The 21040-nt window shown below is 34.4% G+C and overlaps 1 protein-coding gene and 1 long non-coding RNA gene across 5 annotated transcripts in view; one reads left to right on the forward strand and one right to left on the reverse strand.

Moving 5' to 3' along the window:
• Nucleotides 1-10670, forward strand: part of LOC123322780 (proton-coupled amino acid transporter-like protein pathetic) — a 61279-nt gene extending 50609 nt beyond the window's left edge. For 2 of the 3 annotated variants that reach the window (XM_044910799.1, XM_044910797.1), the window contains exons 2-5: nt 758-819; nt 5756-5893; nt 7421-8233; nt 9282-10670. In XM_044910799.1, coding sequence (XP_044766734.1) covers nt 812-819; nt 5756-5893; nt 7421-8233; nt 9282-9690 — 1368 coding nt within the window. In that variant the 5' untranslated portion in view covers nt 758-811 and the 3' untranslated portion in view covers nt 9691-10670. Of the gene's footprint in view, nt 1-757; nt 820-5427; nt 5586-5755; nt 5894-7420; nt 8234-9281 lie in introns of those variants that run through there. The other variant, XM_044910796.1, reaches the window with a different exon arrangement.
• Nucleotides 10671-14512: 3842 nt separating this feature from the next.
• Nucleotides 14513-15616, reverse strand: LOC123318152. 2 transcript variants are annotated; one of them, XR_006538268.1, is made up of 3 exons: nt 15189-15616; nt 14896-15062; nt 14513-14714 (listed from the first exon to the last, which is right to left on the reverse strand). It is a non-coding gene; the product is annotated as an uncharacterized LOC123318152 (long non-coding RNA). The 2 variants fall into 2 exon arrangements; XR_006538267.1 differs by having other exon boundaries at nt 15256-15598.
• Nucleotides 15617-21040: the final 5424 nt, after the last annotated feature.

The raw sequence follows: 21040 nt of genomic DNA on the forward strand, positions 1-21040 counted from the left end.
ACTGATTCCCCATACCTGAAGAGGGGTGAAACCCTTTTTCATTTTCCACCATTCCACCTTTTCATCCAGGCTCATGCATCAAAAAATATGTATTGAAATGATGATGTTTTTCTGGAAACTTTATTGTCTTTTAACTGAGTAGGTACGTCGAAGAACAAATAAGATCCTTTGGTCTGTTTTTGAACATCACATCAGCATAGTCCTCATTTGAAAAATTTTTGGCATAATTTGTGCACATATTATGTTCACACAACGAAGTAAATCGTTAATACTGTGCTGAAGGGTCAAACTGACTTTCGAAATTCCAAAATGTCAATTTTAAGAAACGAGAGATGTTTTTGGTTGATTGTTCAGAAACAGAGCTAAGGACTTATTTTATTTTTATGGAAATACTATTATCTTTACGATAAAAACTCAAGATTCAATAATGTTCTCAAATGATATTGTCTTTCAATGCATATTTTTCAATGATGATATTCAAAACCTGTAAAAAGTTATGGTACAAAATACAGAAGGGTTGTCAATTTCACCCCCCTTCAGCTTTGAAGGATGAGAGAAAATTTATTTTCTTTTGCATCTCTATACGAAAAATACCTCTGCAAAATTTCATTTGTCCATCTTGGTCCTACTTTGAAAAATTGAATAATTCCAGTATAGAGCAGGATTTGAAAATCCAAGAAAATGTGCAATAACTCTTGTCTTATTGTCAAATCTTAAAATTATCTACGACCACTAATGACAACTTTTTTATTTTCAGCCCCAATTGATAGTACAAGTTGACAAGAAAAAGGGTGGTGTCAACACAGTCGTAATGAATAAGTAAGTAATAAGAATTCCAATAACAGTAATACTATCATTCACCGACATCGCTTCTCAAAGGTACAGAATCGTTGTTCAAGAATAAATTTTATCTTAGTACTGGTGATTGGACTGATATAGAACCATGTAAATTTGCAGGCAACGCGATTGTGGTGAAGAATCAATATACGTCATTATCCTGATATTGTTGTTTTAATCAAAAGTTGTTTTTTTATAGGGAAAAGTCAAGAAATGTTGATGCCTCATGCACCTGACCCTCTAATACAGCTTTCCATTACTCAGTGAACGAATCCAGTCATTATTTCATGAGTAGTAAATATTCTGACCAATCTCATCGATTCTTTACGAATCATAATTACGAACCCTGTCTGATAAAGTAATGATTGGAATTTTTACATCCTTTTTATTTTTTCATCCTCATATTAATGATTTCTAAATATTGCCCCATTATAACTGAAGCAGTTTTCTTCATGATACAATTCTGAATGCCTACCCTTTTCGCCCCTTAATCTTCTATAAGCCCAGTGTTCTGAAAGCAATGACCAAGTCCCCAATGAATAAAACTTCATTCAACCTTCCGAAATTCCCTTTTCAAAACAACCTATACTGGTCAGAAGAAGAACGATCAACTTTCTGGGTTACATGATTGAATTGTTATTGTCTTTTCCTCATGAATGATTTTCTGTTTCAGACAACTGTAATGGAACTCGTGGATTTTTCAATTTATTGTTTAATGATTTAATTAATGTTTTCAGATACTTCCTGTATCAACTGAAAAATTTTAAAATCAAAATCTAAAATTTTATGTACACTTTAAATTTTACCTTTATGCAAATATGTGTAATTCAAAAATCTAAACTATAATTGACGTAGTCGATTTCAACGCAAATTGGTATACCTTCCTCCATTTCTCACATCTACTACTCCAAGAATGTCATAGAGATTAAATATAAATATCTATGTAAATTATCTGCAAACAAAATGGCAAACGAGGCCTTTTAAATGATCATGAAATCATCTGTATTTTCTTAATTTAACGTTTCCAATGTCTTTGAAACAATGAAAAATGGCCCACGTTAAATCTGCATTGCATGTATCATAATCATCAATTAATCACCATTCTCATGTTAATTCTTAGTGTAAACTGTATTTGTTGTTTTTATTGTCAATCCGTATATTGAATTGGTCATCACTTCTTAGAGCCCTTGCTTGAATTAACTTAGTTTCTAAGCTGAGCTAGGAATGCCTCATGGCGCTGTTAGGAGTCTAGCATTTATACATGGTTCCTTTAAAAGTGTTGTTATGATTATATTTTGTCAGTTTTGTAAGATTATTGGCAAAACCGGAGCTGCTACAAACTGCTGCTACCGCAACCTGTTGCGAGTGGTTGTCTAATGAGGGGCTGCCGATTTGAAAGAGGACGATCAACGGTACAATCATATTTTATCCTTATTCAATTTGGAAAAATATATTTTGTTCTGAATTCACTCTACTGAGTTGTAATTTTCGTAGCTGACCGTAATTTCCTTTTTTTTATCACATTACATTTACTTGTGCAAACGTTTCATTATTTTCATTACCCTCCATCACCACTACCTCACATAAGTACTTCAAGATCACCCTTGGAATGAAATGAAGTAAAAGGAACAAACTTTTTGCATTTTGCTTCATTGATGCAAAAAACTGAGCAACCATCTAAAGTTCTATGATATTATTGTAACTGCCAGGAAAAATCAAATGCCTACCTACGACTTCAAAAGCAAAGATTGGCCGTCATTAAATTTTTTAAAAGATTATGTTCTCCTGGTATTCGGATAACTAAGATCAATATCTATAGTCTTGCTGAATATCAAACAATATGAGCTAAAAATAATTTATTCCTGAACACTTCTTGATCATTATATAGCTTATTTTCGAAAGAAAACATGATTTAGTTGCAAGTAATAGGGAATATAAAATGAAACTAGAAACTGAATCACATGATGAGTTATTTAACCACTTTCACGTATTCCTCTATCAAAATTGCATCTTCGGATTTGTATACTCCTCCTAGTGAAAATTATGTAATTCAGTCTCTAGTTGAGGTAACTATAAATTCTCATCAATATGGGTTATATCAATTTGATACAATAGGTTATATGAAAATTACCGAAAAGAGAAACAAAACATTTATTTGAAAATTATCTTTTCTATAGTTCAAAAAATTCCCCAATTACTTGATCCTTCATTACTTCATTTCATTCAGACAAAATCGCGATGCATTAAAACATTCAGAATGGAAGAGCATGGAATATTAACTAAGATGGTAACATCCAGATAAATTTTTTCCCGTAATGTAAAATGCGTTAAAATAATTTTATCTTCGATTTCTCCTGCTTTCTTATCTTGAGGAATGAAGTGTGTATGAGTCGCAACGAAACATAAGAAATACACTGCTTGACAATTGATAAGGATCACGTATTAATTTCTCTCTATTCGTGGCTTTTGTTAAATCATCCGGAACATCTGATGTATATGTGTTCTTTCAGGAAAAACTGGTAGATACATTGTAAGTTTTTTATCATATCCTAACATTATCATGCTCTTGTCCTCTGAAATCGATTAATAGGGTGCAGTTGATGGCATAAAAAAACCATGTGACAGTTATTGCTGAGACTGTTTTTTTTCTCTTTTGAACACATATTTATATTTGAATTGAATTGACAATAATTGGTAAAATTCCGAGAAGACGTATGGCTTGTGTGCAACTTGACCAAATCATGCAGTGGATAAAGGGCTTGGAATGGGTTCATGCGATACAACTCACTAGCTTATGGTCATGGGGGAAATCGGCAACGCAGAACATCAGCTGCTCAAGATATTCTTTTGATTATCAATGCTAGGAGGAGATCATTGAGGGTAGGAGTTCTAATTTCTAATCAGCCTGTAAGACGCCGACTGCATGTTCGTGATTTAAGGGCGCGTAGGCGAGCACAGAGAACGCCAACGGCAGTTGGCCGAGGATCACCGCAATTGCACAGTTGAATTTTGGTCAACTCCAATGAAGTAACTCTTTTTTAGAGAGAAAGAGGTCGAAGATGTTCGGAACAGATTAAGGTTTCCACAACTGCTTTTGGAGGAGGTTTCATATGGGTGTGGAGTGGCATTTGTTTGAACCGTCGCAGATATTTGGTTCTTTTGCAGAACGGTAGTACGACTAACCAAAGATGACAATATGATAATTGAATAGTTCTGCTTGCGGTTGCTTTTGGTGGAAATTTCATTTTAATTCACAATAATCACCGATTAATAATCTGGAACAGCTTTCCAACGCTCTGCTTGATATTTGAACCCAGAATTCCCAAAATCATCGAGATGAGCACTTGAGGGACCAAGTACTAGCTTTACGCATATGTATTTTCTATTTTCTCGTCATTTCGAAAATCTGAAATATTTTAATATATTTAATTAAATTTTTTTTAATGAACATCCTCACTCTTTCATTAGTTTCTAAAAAAGAACAAGAATATACTCCAAACCTAATCTATAATCTAATCAAAATAAATATCTTTAATCGAATATTCCTGAAATCAATGATGGAATGTCAGTGATCCCTATTCATTTGTTGAGCAGTGTATATGAAAGACTAGCTGCCCAAAGGCTTATTATTTGTGTTCTGAAAAAGCTAATGTGCTTGGAAACAATAGACGTTCTCAGTGTTGTTGAAACATTTCAGTCACTTCTGTCCATATACGCGTGTGGAATGCAAGAACTCCCTGAAATTTCTAACTGATTCTTGTTCCACGATCGCTACCTAGCCTATTCTGCTTTCTGAAGAGAAAACACATGATGGCATAAAACTGCAATGACTATAAAACAAAAGCATTCGCCGCGCTTTAACATTTATTGCGCTTTGTTCTGAGAAACATTCCATTCGATTGAATTCCTCTTTGAATGAGTGTTTGTTTAATTCTCAATGTAGTTTATACATCTGTTACGAATAACTTTTCGTTATTGCGTCTGGGAGATATGAGTGGATTGTTTATCTGCCTGATAAAGAATAGATATCGGAAATACATGATTAAATAACAGCCCTCTTAACACTTAACTGTGTTTAACAGGGCTGTGATTAAATGAAGGTGGTGGAATTCTGCTCCTGCTTCATTATCTCTTTTCAATAATGCTTGGAAATCATTGAAGAAAGCACCCTATGCAGTGAAATGGATCGATTTGGAAATATAAAATAATATGGAAAGCGTATTTATTCTCCTTACCTTATTTCGTTGAATGTTTGAAATCTAGTTCGATCGATAAGTGTCAGCAGAAAATTTAACATATATGTTCTTGGAATCGTTTTTTTTTAATTTGCATTATAAATAGAACTTTGAATGAAAAATATTCAATTCTCAACAGGGCTATGAAATTTCGAATGTTTATATCCTTTATTGAAACATAACGCTTATCTTCTATTGTAAGGTATTCTGGATCATCTTCTTCTCCATAAACTTACGGTAAAATTTGATGTCATCAAAATATTAACATAATTTTAGACATAGAATATCAACAAAAAATTTCAAACGCACTTTAGAAATTTTTCCCTGCGGTTTCTATGATGGAACTTGACATTGACATTGACAACTTAATATGTCATGGACCAGGAATTATTTTTTTCACAGTTTTTTTTTTCAATCCAAAATCGTCAGTGATACATTCCCGCTCTGCATTGAATCTTTGTCCGATGCATGCTCAAATCTCATTCCGAAACACGCTGAAACGATCTTATTTAGGTAGTGGTGATCTAGAACCTTGTCCATTTTCATTAAACCTATATATTCATTACATTTCATCCACCAAGAAACGTTCACACAACATATCTGTATAGAAATCTTCGCATTCGAACCCAAATGTGAAGTTGATGAAAGCTCAGTTCGTAATCCAAGTATGATTATAATTGCAGTTATAAGAGTGAAAAGAATGATGTACCAGTACAAAGTGGTAATGGATCCACAGTACCTCTGGTGGTTGGTACCAAAAGAGATGAAGAATTGGGGACTTATAATCCAGCCGATCACAGAGACCTGAAGCATCCCACTTCGTGAGTACATTTTGTTCACATTTTTGTTGATAATCCTCCATCATTTTGTACCGCAATGATATAGGACTGATGCCTGCTTTTAAGTGTTGGTAGTGAAAATATCTATGGCAGTGAATTTGTGGAAAGTATCGGACAAAAAACAATAATTATGATTTAATTCCTAATTGTATTCCTAAAACGAATAAGTAATTGATTAGGTTCTTACTTTATGTACCTAAACGTACTCTCATTAGTACAAGAAATTCGCAATAACTTCTACAAAATGAAGTAAGTTATTATTTGATATTTTCACTAACTATAGAACGAAATCAGTATTAACGTATCCGCAGTAGTTTGTCTCAAATACATTTAATTTGGGATCAATGAAAATTTGAAAATAATAAAACTGCCATACATGCGATTGACGATGACGTATTCAAAACGCGAATTTGATACGCCGCGGTACGTATCGTTTCACTGATACATATGAGAAAAGGCTTTCGGTTTATAAATACATCGAACCACTGTCGACAGCGCGTTCAACTGACCGATTGCTCTGGTTAAATGAAGGAACATTCCTGTCATAACCAAATTTCCTGAGCAACGAGCCCCTTTGTAAGTATCCCTTTTTAAAGTTTTGCGTGAGTAAGGTTATACCTTATACCACGCTAAGGAATACGTAGATAATTGCTTGTTTAGTCTAAAAGGATCTTCGAAACAGGCACAGGGTCCTCGAAGTGCAAATAGTTTTCCACCTTGCTGTTAAGTGACAGTCATCCTACAGTATCCCTGAACAAGTTGTAAAAGTTTCTCACCTTGCTGAAGTTATGCTCGTGAAAAACGAAGATATCTGATTTTAAATTGAAATAACTTGAAAACTGTTGAGTTTTGAATGATATATCAGGAGTTCCTCTGTCAGAAAAAGGCTACAAATAATACAAATAATACTACTTAGGGGACTCGAATGCAAAGGCAGATTTTACGAAACTTGGGCTTGTGGTGAACTTTAAATATTTCATATTTTGTATTGAATGTTGTATTTATATTCAAGTACCTACAGCCAAAGCAAATAATGATTAAAGTACTGAATTCTAAAGAAATGAGTTATTCAACTAACTACCTTGGCTTTAGGAGAGTTGTGACAAGGGAAGAAAGTTTTTTTTTCTGTAGAATTCCTCAGAAAATTTTCTAAATAATTCTAAAGATTTTTTCTGATAGAATAAAGATAGGGCTACATTGAGTCTTGTAACTGATTCATGTAGCTAGCTTTTAGACTGAGATATGTTAGTTGAAGTTAAAATTGTCTTAACTCTTCTCGGTCTCCCCTATCATCTATAACTGCTTTATGATAGCGAAACAATGTGCAGTGGTTAGAAAGCCCAAACTGACGAAGGTCATGTTATTCAGTTACTGGTTTACAGGCCATCAACGTTAAAAATTCTTTTGCATACTTTACGAGACGGGTTTTGTCGAACGCATGTTGACAATTATAAATATATTATATTACGTAGATTATAATGTTTTGTGACATTTTCTTCTTTTTTTCAGTGATTGGGATACCCTTATACATTTGCTCAAAGGAAGTCTAGGTAGCGGTATTTTATCCATGCCCCTTGCCTTTGCACATGCAGGACTGGCTATGGGCTTAGCGTGTACCTTGCTTGTAGGTATAATCTGCACCTACTGTGTACACATCCTTGTCAAAAGTGCACATATACTGTACAGACGAAATCGTGTTCCTGCTCTGGGATTCGCAGAACTTGCCCACGCATCGTTTCTGGCAGGGCCGCCGTCCTATCATCAATGGGCCCAGTTTGCAAAGTCAATGATCAATTTCTTTCTAGTAGTCGATCTTCTAGGATGTTGCTGTGTATATATTGGTTTCGTTGCAAGTAACTTGAAACAAGTTATCGATTTCAACACAGGAACTGACTACGATGTTAGATTATACATGGCCGCACTCTTACCCATCTTAATAGCTGTCAATCTCATAAGAAATCTCAAATATCTCGCGCCGTTTTCTATGCTTGCCAACCTATTCATTGGAGCTGGTATGGCTATCACTTACTATTACCTCATTCAAGATCTTCCTTCTATTGAGAGTGCACCCCTTGTTGTCGAAGTCAAACAACTGCCCATGTTCTTTGGAACAGCCATATTTGCCCTGGAAGGTATTGGTGTAGTGATGCCTTTAGAAAATAACATGAAAAATCCCGATCACTTCATCGGATGTCCTGGTGTCTTGAATATTGGAATGGCATTCGTCGTCGCATTATATTCTGTAACTGGTTTCCTAGGGTTTTTGAAATATGGCCCAGATACTATGAGCAGCATTTCATTGAATCTTCCACAGGAACAACCGTGAGTATTTTTTCCTTGTTAATTACATGGTAACACGATCGCGAGAGCTTGATATAACTGGGATATAAACGTGCCGCAATGGGGAATTCTCCTCAATTTGGGTTATCACTGCATATGCAAGTTTAAACTGAATAATTATGAGTTTCATTCATGAATTTTTCGAATGCACCGCGGAAACTATTCAAAATCATTCTTCAAATATGGGGTTTTAAAATTTAAATCGCTTGGTTTCGAGTTTACGATTTGGCAACAGCGCCTACTAGACAATGAAAAGAACAATGTCCGTTAAAATAAAATAACATTGATTTACAGACGCGTACTTACTGGCAAGCCACAACTGCAACTGGCCATAAAAATTCCATAAAATTTTATGACCTTCCTCGTTCGTCGCAGACTTCATAGACAGCCATCTTTGTCTATCTCATCAAGATAATGTATTTGTTGTCCTTTATTATCAAGGCATATTTCAGTCGATGTTGCCAACTTGTGCAATCGAAATGAAACGCTTTAAATTTTAAATACCCAATTTTATTTTTCATTTTTAAGTGATAAAAATAATTTTTTGGGAAACGGTTGAAATGGTTATTTCAAAATGTGGCGTTTCAAAGATAATTCATAAAAAATATTTTCGTCAGAAGGAGTAATCCCTATTGATTGAAAATTATCGTTATCATTCATCATTCTCTATCTTTCTTCGGGGTCATTCTAGAGAAAACTTTATTGACTATTTCGATATATTTTGAATTGCTGCATATGCTCCCAAATTTTGATCACCTATTTCAAAATCACCTTGTATACTCGAACTAGCTGACCCGGCTTCGTTCTTCCACAAAGATATAGAATGTTGTACAAACTGATCTTTGTTATTTTTTTCAAGCAGGATATGAATAAAGTAAATCATCTGTAACTTTGAAAATTCAACGATTGATTTGGTTTGTTCAATTTCTGAGCTTTTGTCGCTGTTTCTGGTTGCATTCTGATTATTTCTTTAATTTCATATTTTTGCATCACGCATTCTTGAAAATTTAATGAAATTTTCTTTTTTCAGATTGGCCCAAGCAGTGAAATTGATGATAGCCCTCGCAATTTTCTTCACTTATAGTTTACAATTTTACGTGCCAATGCAAATAATCTGGAAGAACGTCAAATCGAAGTTTACCAGCAGACCGAATTTATCTGAATATACCATAAGAATTTCACTGATCATCTTAACAGTAGTGTTAGCAATTGTAGTTCCTAATCTTTCAGGTTTCATTTCTTTAGTTGGAGCCGTCTGCCTCTCAATGTTGGGAATGATATTTCCCGCCATCATTGAGACGCTCACGTGTTATGAGGAACCCGGCTTTGGAAAATTCTCATGGAGGTTATATAAGAATATATTCCTGATTATTTTCGGTTTAGTCGGGTTTCTTACCGGTTCGTACGTTAGCTTACAGGAAATTTTCTCTTCTCAGTGAGATCTACCCTAGTTTTCAAGCGTCATTCTACCTGCGACATCTTTGAATGAAAAATTAACTTCATATGTTGAAGAGAAAAAAGTAGAGGAATCAGCCTACCAGCTGAAACCTGGTAGAATTTAAAGATTGCATTCGATTCTAAACAAGATTTATTCGAACGACTTCAACATCTCAGTTTCGTTAAACAAAAATGAAGGAAAGCTGCTAGAAGCGACGCTTGTTCATAGTCAGATTATGAATAACGATTAGGCTGCTAAGTAATGTATGTGATTTTCTTAACAGCAGAACAATAATATTATATTCCATAAATCCACTTCCGAATAGCAGGCACAACGATATTCCTAGATCGAGCAATATGTGCATTTTTCTTCTATCAACTCAACCATCCCATGTTGAATGAAGTGACTTCCTATGGTATTCATGTAGGCGATGGACGATGATTCTGCAGCGGGATATTCTAAATTGAAATTATTTTTTGTAATATATATTTTTATATTAACTTGCTTTGTAGTGATTTGTGAAATCCTCTCCATATATACATCCCCTTGCAGAATCATTCAAAATGAGTGTGTAGTTTATTTATTTCATTGAATCGCTACTACAATCAAAAAACGATTGTGAAGGCATTCCATTCAACGTGAAAAGCTTGATCTGAGAATATCCTTTCAAGAATGACACAAAGTCGAATAATATTTTTTGTATTGTTTTTTATCACCTCAAGTGCTTAAATCTGATGAAATATTATAGATATTCCGAATATCAGTTTATAATTAAACAAGACTGTGTCCTAGAGAAGTGCCAAAAAGTAATGATAGAAAAGAGGTTCCTTGTGATTTAATTTATTTTTACTAAGTATTATTATGAATTAGTTGAATTTTGTAGACATATAGTAAAACAACGAGGCAGTTGAGCTGCCGAAGGAGTACGAAAGGACCAGATGGATAAAAAGTATTCTGAACAAAATAAATTTTTGAGTTTTTTATTTTTTCTCCATGAATCCTCCACCCTTGCAATGAAAACAGTGCTTCGAACACTAAGCACCGATTTGACGCAAAAGGTTCGATATTACCATTGAGTATTAAACCCAGTTTAATACTCAATATTCTATTACCGTTGAGTATTAATACTCAATGCTATTACTAAAAGCACTTCTATAACGTAATTCGATTACACAAAGCTTTTTTTTTCATAAACTGTTGAAAATGAGGTATTTGCTTCAAAATTGAAGATTAAAAATTGTATTCATTTGAAAATCAAATTTATTTCGATGACGCATTTTTGACGGATAATCAGCCGTGTAAAGCAAAACAAATTTCCATAAAACGAAATATGTCGAAATATCTTTACAGCGATAAGTTCTCAAGTTCTTCTTTATCGCTTCTTCAAGATTTCATTCAGGAAAATAATGTAGGATTTTTTGGAATATTCCCATTTTAATCCATTTGTTGCAAATTTTCCATCGTCAATTATTCCATGTCAACAAAAGGAAGATAAAGATATGAGATCGATTGACATGGACATATGAATTCCATAATATCAAGGTTCCTGTTGGTCCACTGTTCGTGGAGAATGCCTCAAAGAAATAGAGAAATTGTATTTCAATAAAAGTTGAATGATAATGAAAACTCATCTACTACAGCCCTTATAAGAGGCCTTTGGGGGGGCACAAGCCGAGTGACCGAAGTGACCACCCAGGGTGCCAAAAAATTGGTGTGCCTTGGGGACTCTCGAGTTTTCACAAAAAGCAGAATAACTGTTGGCATCGTTTTTCAGAGCTAAACAAAAAAAAGAAAGCTTAATTTTTCCGTACTAGCAAAAATAATTTTCTAGTTCAAATATCCATACAAAATAAAATATTTTCATCCCTTTATGAAAGAGACAAATAGAAACCGAAAAATCTAAATATTTTAGTAGGTATAGTTTAACAAAAGTTCTATTATATATGCAGTCAAGAACTCCTCTTCTTCTAAGCAAAGATTATATATAGATTAGATTATATCAGGTAAAAAGGTATCGACTGTTTGCTTATACTCAGATTGGGGGTTATTTGATCCATTCGTTTTTGACTGCAATCCCAAATAACCCCCAATCTGATTAGATTATATCTATAATCTTTGCTTCGCTGGAGCTTTTGTTCGTTCTATGGAGCTTCTTGGGTGATGTTTGTGAGCATAGTTCTTAAGATACCACGTTGTAGTATCTCTTTGTTAGTGGGAGTCCAACAAATGATGCTAAACGAGTAGCTCTAAGCCAATCAAGCGTGGGTGTTGAGGGCTTTAATTAATTAAAATTTTGCTGTTCAGGCTAGTTTTGAATTTTTGTTCCAATCTTCGGCCAACTTTTCTTTTATATCCTCAGAAAATTGCTCAAGAATTTTCAGCATTTGTTGAATCTGATTTTTTTTTATTGCCATCAGTTTCAAGTCGTCCATTTAAAGAAAAAAATGTTCAGCTACTATCAGCCGTTATTAATAGCAAATCTGCTGTTAATAGAATTTATGAGAATTTATGAGACCATGAGACGAAGGATTCCAAGCAATGCAGAACGATGAAGTGATGAACTTACTAGTTCACATGGCACGTTCCAATATTTTAATGATATTGGGATCTATCTCACAGATCCTTAGAATCATCACAAGCCACCATGAGGTATAGATTATTATTTATAATAATTATTAGTAGACTTACCATCATGAAGCTATGGGATTTATTTTTTCGTACGACATACGTAGACATACGAAATACACAAAATTATAGAATGATTGGCGCACCCACCAAAACTTTTGACGAACATAAAAATATGGTGAGACCGCAAACGAGGAGAATGACGAGATTCTCAACCAGCGACTTTCTCATTACTTTTATTTATGATGGATGCATCTTTCATAACCATGTTGAATATTGTACAAGATATATTTTTTGGAGTAGGAAGTAGGACTAGCTGGAATAATACGAAGGCGGAATTCAACTAACGGAAAATATTTTCAAAATATGATGTGGCCCTTCTACGACTTCGTAGAATAAGGCAGAAAACCCTGATTTTCATTATTCATAAGAAGAATAAAGTAATGAGCAGAGGAGGGAGAGAATGGTACTAGAACTAGATATGATTTAAAAGATATTAAACACAAAGAACGCGAGGTTTGAGCAGGTTATTACTATTTCTTTCGCTGTTTAATTCTGTGAAAATAATATTCCGTACTTTTAAAGTATTATATTATGGAAGATATCTGCATTTTTCTTGAACCTGCCTTATGGGTTTGCTGTCCCAATACCTGACTCACAAGGAAATAAGTAAGAAAATAAAAAATTTGTTTGCATTAAATGCTCTTGCATTAGGATACGTTCAGTACATTCAGTACATTGTACTTCACGTAAGCGGAATCATTCGGCAGGCTGCACAGTTTTTTCTCAGAATTCTAGATGACATAAACAGTATCATTTTTTGCGCAGCCAAATTTTTGTGAATTTTATTTCGACGGTAAGGGCGGAAACACATTATTAACACGAGACGCGAGCTGACGAAACGTGATGCGTGTTGAGTCGAATCAAATGTATTGCTTTCTATAGACCAGAATCATACTAAGAACACCCGACGCGACTCCACGCGCGTACAATTTTCGCGTCAGCTCGCGTCGCGTGTTAATAATATGTTTCCGCCTTAAATGTCAAATGTTTATTAGTAAATTAAATTAATTGAAAGAGTTTTCGATTCATGTATGTATGACGCACACTTTGGGAATTGTCTTGAAAAAAATTTACATCTGAAAATATTGTTTTTGTATTGAAATAATGAATTTCGCCCACAATAGAGGTGCTTATTCTAAATAGATAGATTTATCATTCCTCATTACCAAGATGCAGGGTGATTGTTTTTGATTTTCCTCATTTTTTCAATTAATCACAAAACTTAAAACTTATGAACCAACCTACACACTTTTATAATACATATTTGATTTGTGCACGTCCCAGCAAACATTTTTAACTCGGCCCAACGTTGGGTTAGTGCTGCGATGTTAGAGTCGGTATACTGCAAATAGTGTCACATCGGCCGACAGCCGCCCGATGGACTATGAGCCGACATGTTGCAGAGTCTGCACACCGCAAATCCGATGACGATTCGACTGTGCAAAAAAGCATCGGTTTAGCGTCTAAACTATGCTTCAAATACGCTCCTCAAATTAATCGTTACGACGTCGGTTCAGCTTCTACAAAATATTGGAAGAATGCTTTTACAATTGATCGGCACCACGTCGGCTTAACGTCTAGACAATGCTGGGAATACGCTGTTCCAATTGATCGGTACAACGTCGGTATAATATATACATACCTGCAATACTAATGCTCGTTCTCATCAACGATCCCTAAATTTTAAGGGACACCTAAGCATATTTACGTGACATTTCTTACTACTCATGTACGATTTCTGTCTCATCAACTTTTAGGAGACACTTAATACCAACTAAACGTTGCTGAAACTGAATTCGTACTAGAGTTAGAAAGAAATGCCAAGTAAATATGCTAAGGTGCCCCTGAAAATTTGAGAATCGTTGGTAGAAATTGGCAAATCAAAAAAAAATTAAATATGAATTATTTGATCAATAATTTCTGATCTTTGAACGTTTCTTATGAAATCTCGGAATCATTTCTGATGTTGAAGGAGATCTATTTTTTCTTCTAATATTTTTTGAAACCTTGCAACACTTATATATTGTGATTAGGGGAAGACAATTTATACAGCCAATTGAAAAGAACCTTCATATATTTAAACAACTAAAATATAACGCTCTTATAATAATATACATATCTAAATACTTTGTAGGTTGAAAAAACACATCAAAACGACTAGCTTACTTGAAAAAAAAGCATATATTTATTCACTGCTCATTATTGCCTGTTTCTTTTTCATCCTCTCTTTTCAATCTGCCCCCTGCTCTGTCACCGGCATTGCGAAGCCAATTCATTACATGATTCATTTCCACATCAGTGGCACACTTCTTGTAATAGGATTTATCCTTACAGATCCTGGATAATAAAATTTCATTATTTGTATAAAATAAATTATTGAATTTCATATAGAATATCATCTTATATGTGTTTAAATTAATTAAATATATGTCAACATGCAAAATATGTATTCAATTTAAGTAACTTCCTTACATTCAAAAATGTCAACATTTTCGACCAATACAACATTAAAACTCACCATGATTAAGCTCAACAATATTCGCCATTGCTTCTAATCCATTTTTATTATTAATTTCTACCCGACCAATTCCGGGAAATTCCTGATTCATGGCTTATTATGAGTTAGATTATTTTGCGTGTTGTCTCTGCTACGTCCTTACCCCCGTTGAGGCCAAATTTGGACAACTGAAAAATATTCGTATATATAGATTTTTCTGTCTTTCAAATTGTAGAACTTTTTCTCTAGAATAAAAAAGACCAAAACCAAAAAATGAAAGCATATCCCAAAAAAATAGATACAATTCTACCTACACATTTTTTCAAATATTCTAGATCATATATAAGTATATCAGCATCGAATTTCTTCAATTCTTCGTACCTTTTTATTTTGATGGTGTTCTTATCCATTTCTATCTCTGCATTTTTTTTATCTACATGCAATCTCAAAAGATCGTTGAAGTACTCGGTTCTAATGATGGTGATGATGTACTACTTGGACCTAATATTTCGAGAACTCTGTTTCACGTGATGATATTCCTGACGCCTACTCCGACGTTTATTAGAAATAGAAATACCATTTTATTTTGATTTCTTGTACTCACCTGCCCTGGGACATCACTGTTACTATGTTAATACAACACAACACAACAAGGAAGTTTTCAGAAAGAAAAATTTCGTCAAAAAGCCTACTCTTAAAAACTCTTTTATCATCGAAACACGTGCCTGCGTACGCCGTCTGAATGAAATAACGCTTCGATACGAAATTACGGAAATTATATTGTCTGGAAGCTCTTATGCAAAATCCCGCGAAATTTAAATAGTACAGCTTGACCTTATGTTAAGGGTAAAACGCGCTGAAGATGCATCTAACCGCAACCGATCCGATGAATATAAACCGCCAAGAAGTTGCTCATCTAACAGCAGCGTTTTGCCGACGCTGGCTAGATGCTCATGTTTCGACACATCTTCAGCAGCGTAAACCATGTCCTCGGATCTTCAAAGGTCCGATGATGTGTAACAGCAGTACGCACTTCGCCAGCAGTAACAGCACATAGCCGACGATTTACCGACGATAAATGTTTGTTGGGGTCCTTTGTCCGGAGTGCTGTTGACTGAAGTAATGAAAAAGTCGTATTCCAGGTTCGGCCTCAAAAAATTGATAAGTATGTTTAGAGTCTGAACAACGCCCTGATTAGCAAAATTATTTTGTAATTTCATTAACTAATTTGGAAAGAGCAGGAAAAAAAAGTTCTCGAGTTTTTGCGAGACCCTCAAATTTACGAAAAAGTGTATCTCAGAAACAGCAAATTTTAAGCACATGAGATATCAAATGAACTTCGTCCTATTTTCACTACGCTTTTTAAATCTGCAGTAAAATAGAGGGAGTTCAGTAAGAAAAAATATATATGTAGTGTATTTCTTTGTGAATGATCTGTCCTATTTAGCAGAGGTGTAGCCTAGAGTATCAGTAGTATCACTAAATGTTATTATTATTTTCTTAAACTTTCTACAAGTTTTATAAACTATCCCTTGACCTTGTCCATGAAAATCAAATAATTTCAATATGCAATATAGAAGTGTGGTGTCCTAGTCCCATTCGAAATAACGAAGTTGGTAGTATTCTAGTCTGATGGATCAGAAGTGTAAACCCTGGTAGGTACCCAAATTTTCAACTATTCTACGATCTGTTCTCCATAAACGTCTAATATAGGTCACCCACCTGTGTAATGGTAATAATAATAACTGAATTACAATTTTGGAATCTTTTATGCATATATTAAATTTGTTGAGAACATTTATGAGTTACATATTGGCTCGATTTATTATCATTGGTTGCGCAATCTATATTTAAATATAGTTTGGTAGTTATAAACAAATAATTCTTATGTAATTCAAAGGAGGTCGTAGACAGTTCAATGGATTTATTTCTGGGATGAATCAGTGAGATGAAACGGGTCTAGTTTTTCTCTGTTGGATTTCAACTATTTGATTGTCAATTCTGACCCAGAATTCAATATATGGCAAAAGTGGGACTGCAGTGGTCAAGACTTCTGTTATCTGTACTTCCATCTGACATTCCCTTATGACTCCAGTGCCGATTTTCTTCTCTAGCAAATATTTCTCAACTCGAAATTGCTTTTCATATCTTTGGAAGCGATTTCTTTGCAAAATTTCAATCATTTTTCCATTGAACATAATACTAAAGGCAGATCATACCGGTGGTATTTTTTGGGTGACCCCATATTTTTGGGAATTTTTCTAAGAACAAAGTTTTCAAATAACCCCATCGTTTTAGGAATTTTTGTCCACTTTCGACACGCGTATCTCCCAGGAAAATCATTGTAGATCTAAATGCGATACATATTAAGAAGGAGTTACTCTTCCCATAATAAATCTCGAAATTTCATCGAGCCCGTTACCACTGTTCGGTCTTGACAAAATTTTAAATGATCTCATCTTTTTCGGGATTTTTCAAAGGTCGAATTTTGACACTCGTCAAATGAAATGTCATCATAGATCTGAAGGCTAAACATTGTCTTAAAAGAACAGCTTTTCTAGTAATGAATCACTAGATTTCAACCACCTCGGTGCAACCGTTCGGTCTTGACAAGTTTTCATATGACACCATCTTTTTGGGAGGAGCTTTTGCACATTCGCTCGAATAATCACAGTGCTCACATATTTAGGTGAACTCATCGTTGCTGCCTTCGAACAAAAAAAAATTCTAGATAGCACTAACGTAAGATTTTGAAATTTCGCGCAAAATTTTAATGTCATCTGGAGAATATACTGGGTGGCCACCCAAGACTTGTAAATGAAGATATTTTGAAAATTTTTCGAAAAATTGAAAATACATGTAGAGATATTTTAAATAGCAATTAATGAAGAAACTAGTTACGCCAGCGATACAGACAGTATTTTTTCGAGTAGACAAGTTGGCTACACTTAAACATAAATAAAAATTTCAACTCTGGAATATACACGGTGATCATAATTAATTCTCAAACATCAACTTCAAATGATCGTCAGAAACTGCTGAAAAACTATCAGGTTCAGGTGTAGAGAAACCTTATGAAGATAGTTTCGAAATTAATGTTTACGTTCAACGAGATATAGAAATACCGGGTGTGCCATTTGAAATAAGAAAGTTTTCGACGATTATTTGTAGTTGATGTTTGAGAATTCATTATGATCTCTCTGTATATTCCAGAGTTGAAATTTTTTTATGTGTAGGAGTAGCCAACTCTTCTACTCGAAAAAATACCGTCTGTATCGCTGGCGGAACTAGTTTCTTCATTAATTGCTATTTAAAAAAACTCCATATTTTCAATTTTTCGTCATTATCTCGTACAGGGTGTGCTTTTAAGGTATAAAGTGATCTGAAGAAACTCATCATAGTTTGAGCTTGCCATTCCATTTTCGAGGTCAAATACAGGGTGTTACATTTAAAAAATTGTGTAACTTTGGTCTATATTTTTGTTTTCGAACATCCTGTATGACAATAATTTTAAATTGTGCTTTTGAACACCCTACACACATAATACGAATATATTTTACCGAATATTAACTAGAGGACACAGCAAATCAACTTAAGCCTATAGGCGGCATAATAGGTTGATAATTCCAATTGGGAAAGCAAATACATATTTTGTATAAATCACACAAAGAATCATCATATATCAAGAATCTAAAAAATTTAACCAATAATGACGTATACTGACATTCGTTCCATGTTTCCATGTTCCATTTGACAAATAATTTCGTATAAATCACACAAAGAATCATCATATATCACTGACATTCGTTCCATATTCATATTTGACAATTAAACTCATTATCTTCACGTCAAATTTAAGAAAAATGAAGTAGGGGAGACTGGGGAGCATTGATACATGGGGAGGCTTGATACAGGCTTATATCCGCGGTCTGTAGCCATTTTCAGAAGTATTATACTAGTGAACATTATTCTTTGGCAGAGGGCATTGGCTGACGTTAATCTGCAAGGCTAACAGTAGTTTGTTTGTGAAATATTCGACAAAGAATGTTTCGAGGTGAGAAATTGTAAGTTTTCACTCAAATTACCTAAGGGTTTTATGATCATGCATTAATTCTTCGGCATCAACAAACATTTCACTGGGAAATAGACAAAAAACTACTCAATTTACAGTTTTATTCGGTTTTCAAAATATATGAGTATAAGATGAAAACATGAATCACTTTAAAAATAGCTTTCAGGGAGGTTTGAGACATTTCTCGTGGGGAGGCCTGATACATGTATCATCTTCAAAAAATATTCCGTAGCTAGTTGGATAGGCCTACATGAAGGAGTTTCATCATCCAACATATCAAGGGGATTTTTAACAACTGGAATTTATCCGTACAATCCCCATGTATTCAACGAGGCCGACTTTTCTTGTGCGGAAGTGACTAACCGACCATTTCCTGATTTTTCTACACCTATGGGACCAAAGCAAGCCAGTATCATTGCTGACCTACCTACTGAGCTAAATAATCCTAGTACATCCAGCAGCATACATAGCCAAGGAAGAACAAGAACCAAGAAAATCAAACAAAAGAGGTATACGAAAGAAAGAGTATGTAGACCGGGGTATTTCGGACAATGAGGATGACACGGTTGAAGAGTATGATTGAGAGGGCGAAGATGTAGCCTATATATATTATATATATATTGCAATGGTTCATTTTCATCCTCTAGATCAAACGAATTCTGGATCAGGTGTCAGGTGAGCTCGTAATGGCGCGACGAAGAATTTGCGGGTGTTAGAAAAGGCACAAAAATGTTTATATGTGACATTTGCAAGTGATGCCAATGGGACTTATATTTTCAATTGGTGTCTCTTGCCTCCCAGTACATCGTATCAATCCTCCCATATGTGGGGAGGCTTGAGACAGTTTGCATGTTTTTGTGTTCAACGTTCTGTACAGAAAAATATGTTCATGTTTTGAGACTTCTATATTTATTTTGTTGAACGATTAATTGAAGAATTATATTATATAAGAAAAGTCCTGTTTCTTCATATAATTCAGTTTCCAAAATAAAAATTCCAAAAAACGTATCAACCCTCCCCAGTCTCCCCTAATGTCTTCAGAATTTTGAGGTTTGAGTTTGGAGTTAAAATTTAATGCTCAAAATTCAATGAAATATAGGGTGTCGGTACCACCGAGACAAAATTATTTTATTTAATCGTATCCCGGTCATTCATTATGGTCCAGAAATTCCCAGAAATCTCATTCGATTCACTAGATATTTCTTCTAGTAAACACTTTAGTGAACTTTAGTGAAACACCCTGTTTATAAGACAATATATTGTGAATTGCATATTCGCAACGGATAATGGAAGAGCCACCATTTTTCGGTATCGAGGAATTCATATAATATGACCTATCATATGCATGAATAAATTTTTCGTGTCGAATGCAACAAGAGTAGGTAATAATTTATATTTTGTTATCACAGTGAGAAAAAAAATTGTTCTATTCTTTCCTTAAGGTTTCTATTGTTGCAATTTACTGAAGTTTATAGAAACAAAAACTGATAGATGAGTGGTCATCCTGAAAGCTTTAATGCTGTTATTTTTTAACGGGTGTTGATTTTCGCGTAAATTCATACTCTATATGTATATACACGGTGTACCAAGTTCGAGGGACTATTAGACGTTTCTGGAGAACTGGAACTATTTGAAATCTGAAAATTGGGATTATGATATTGTTCGACATTATCTACTTAGCTAAAATATTCTTGAAGCGTGAGCACTTTCAGGTATACAAGGATTTTTCTATTTTTTCGTTTCTGATATGATAGAGTATTCAATTTCGAATATATTTCTGTTCAAATAATATCAGGAAAGAAAAAGTAAAAAAAACTTTGTTTGGAAAAATTTACGTTCATTTTAGCATCGATTTCAGCTCAGTTGATAATGTCGAACAATATCATGATCCAAATTTTCAGATTTCAAGAAGTCCAGTTCTCCAGAAACGTCTAAAAGGCCCTCGAACTTGGTACACTTGTATACCCGCTTCGCATCAGGACGAATTTTCTTTACTTCACTCACATTTTCTAAGAGTCTAAAGGTAAAATATAGTTCAAAGCACTTCTTGAAGATTCCTTTTTTCCAATAGTAAAGTCCCTAGAAAATAGGTTC

The sequence above is a fragment of the Coccinella septempunctata genome, chromosome 1, assembly GCF_907165205.1.
Source record: "Coccinella septempunctata chromosome 1, icCocSept1.1, whole genome shotgun sequence".
Taxonomy (NCBI): domain Eukaryota; kingdom Metazoa; phylum Arthropoda; class Insecta; order Coleoptera; family Coccinellidae; genus Coccinella; species Coccinella septempunctata.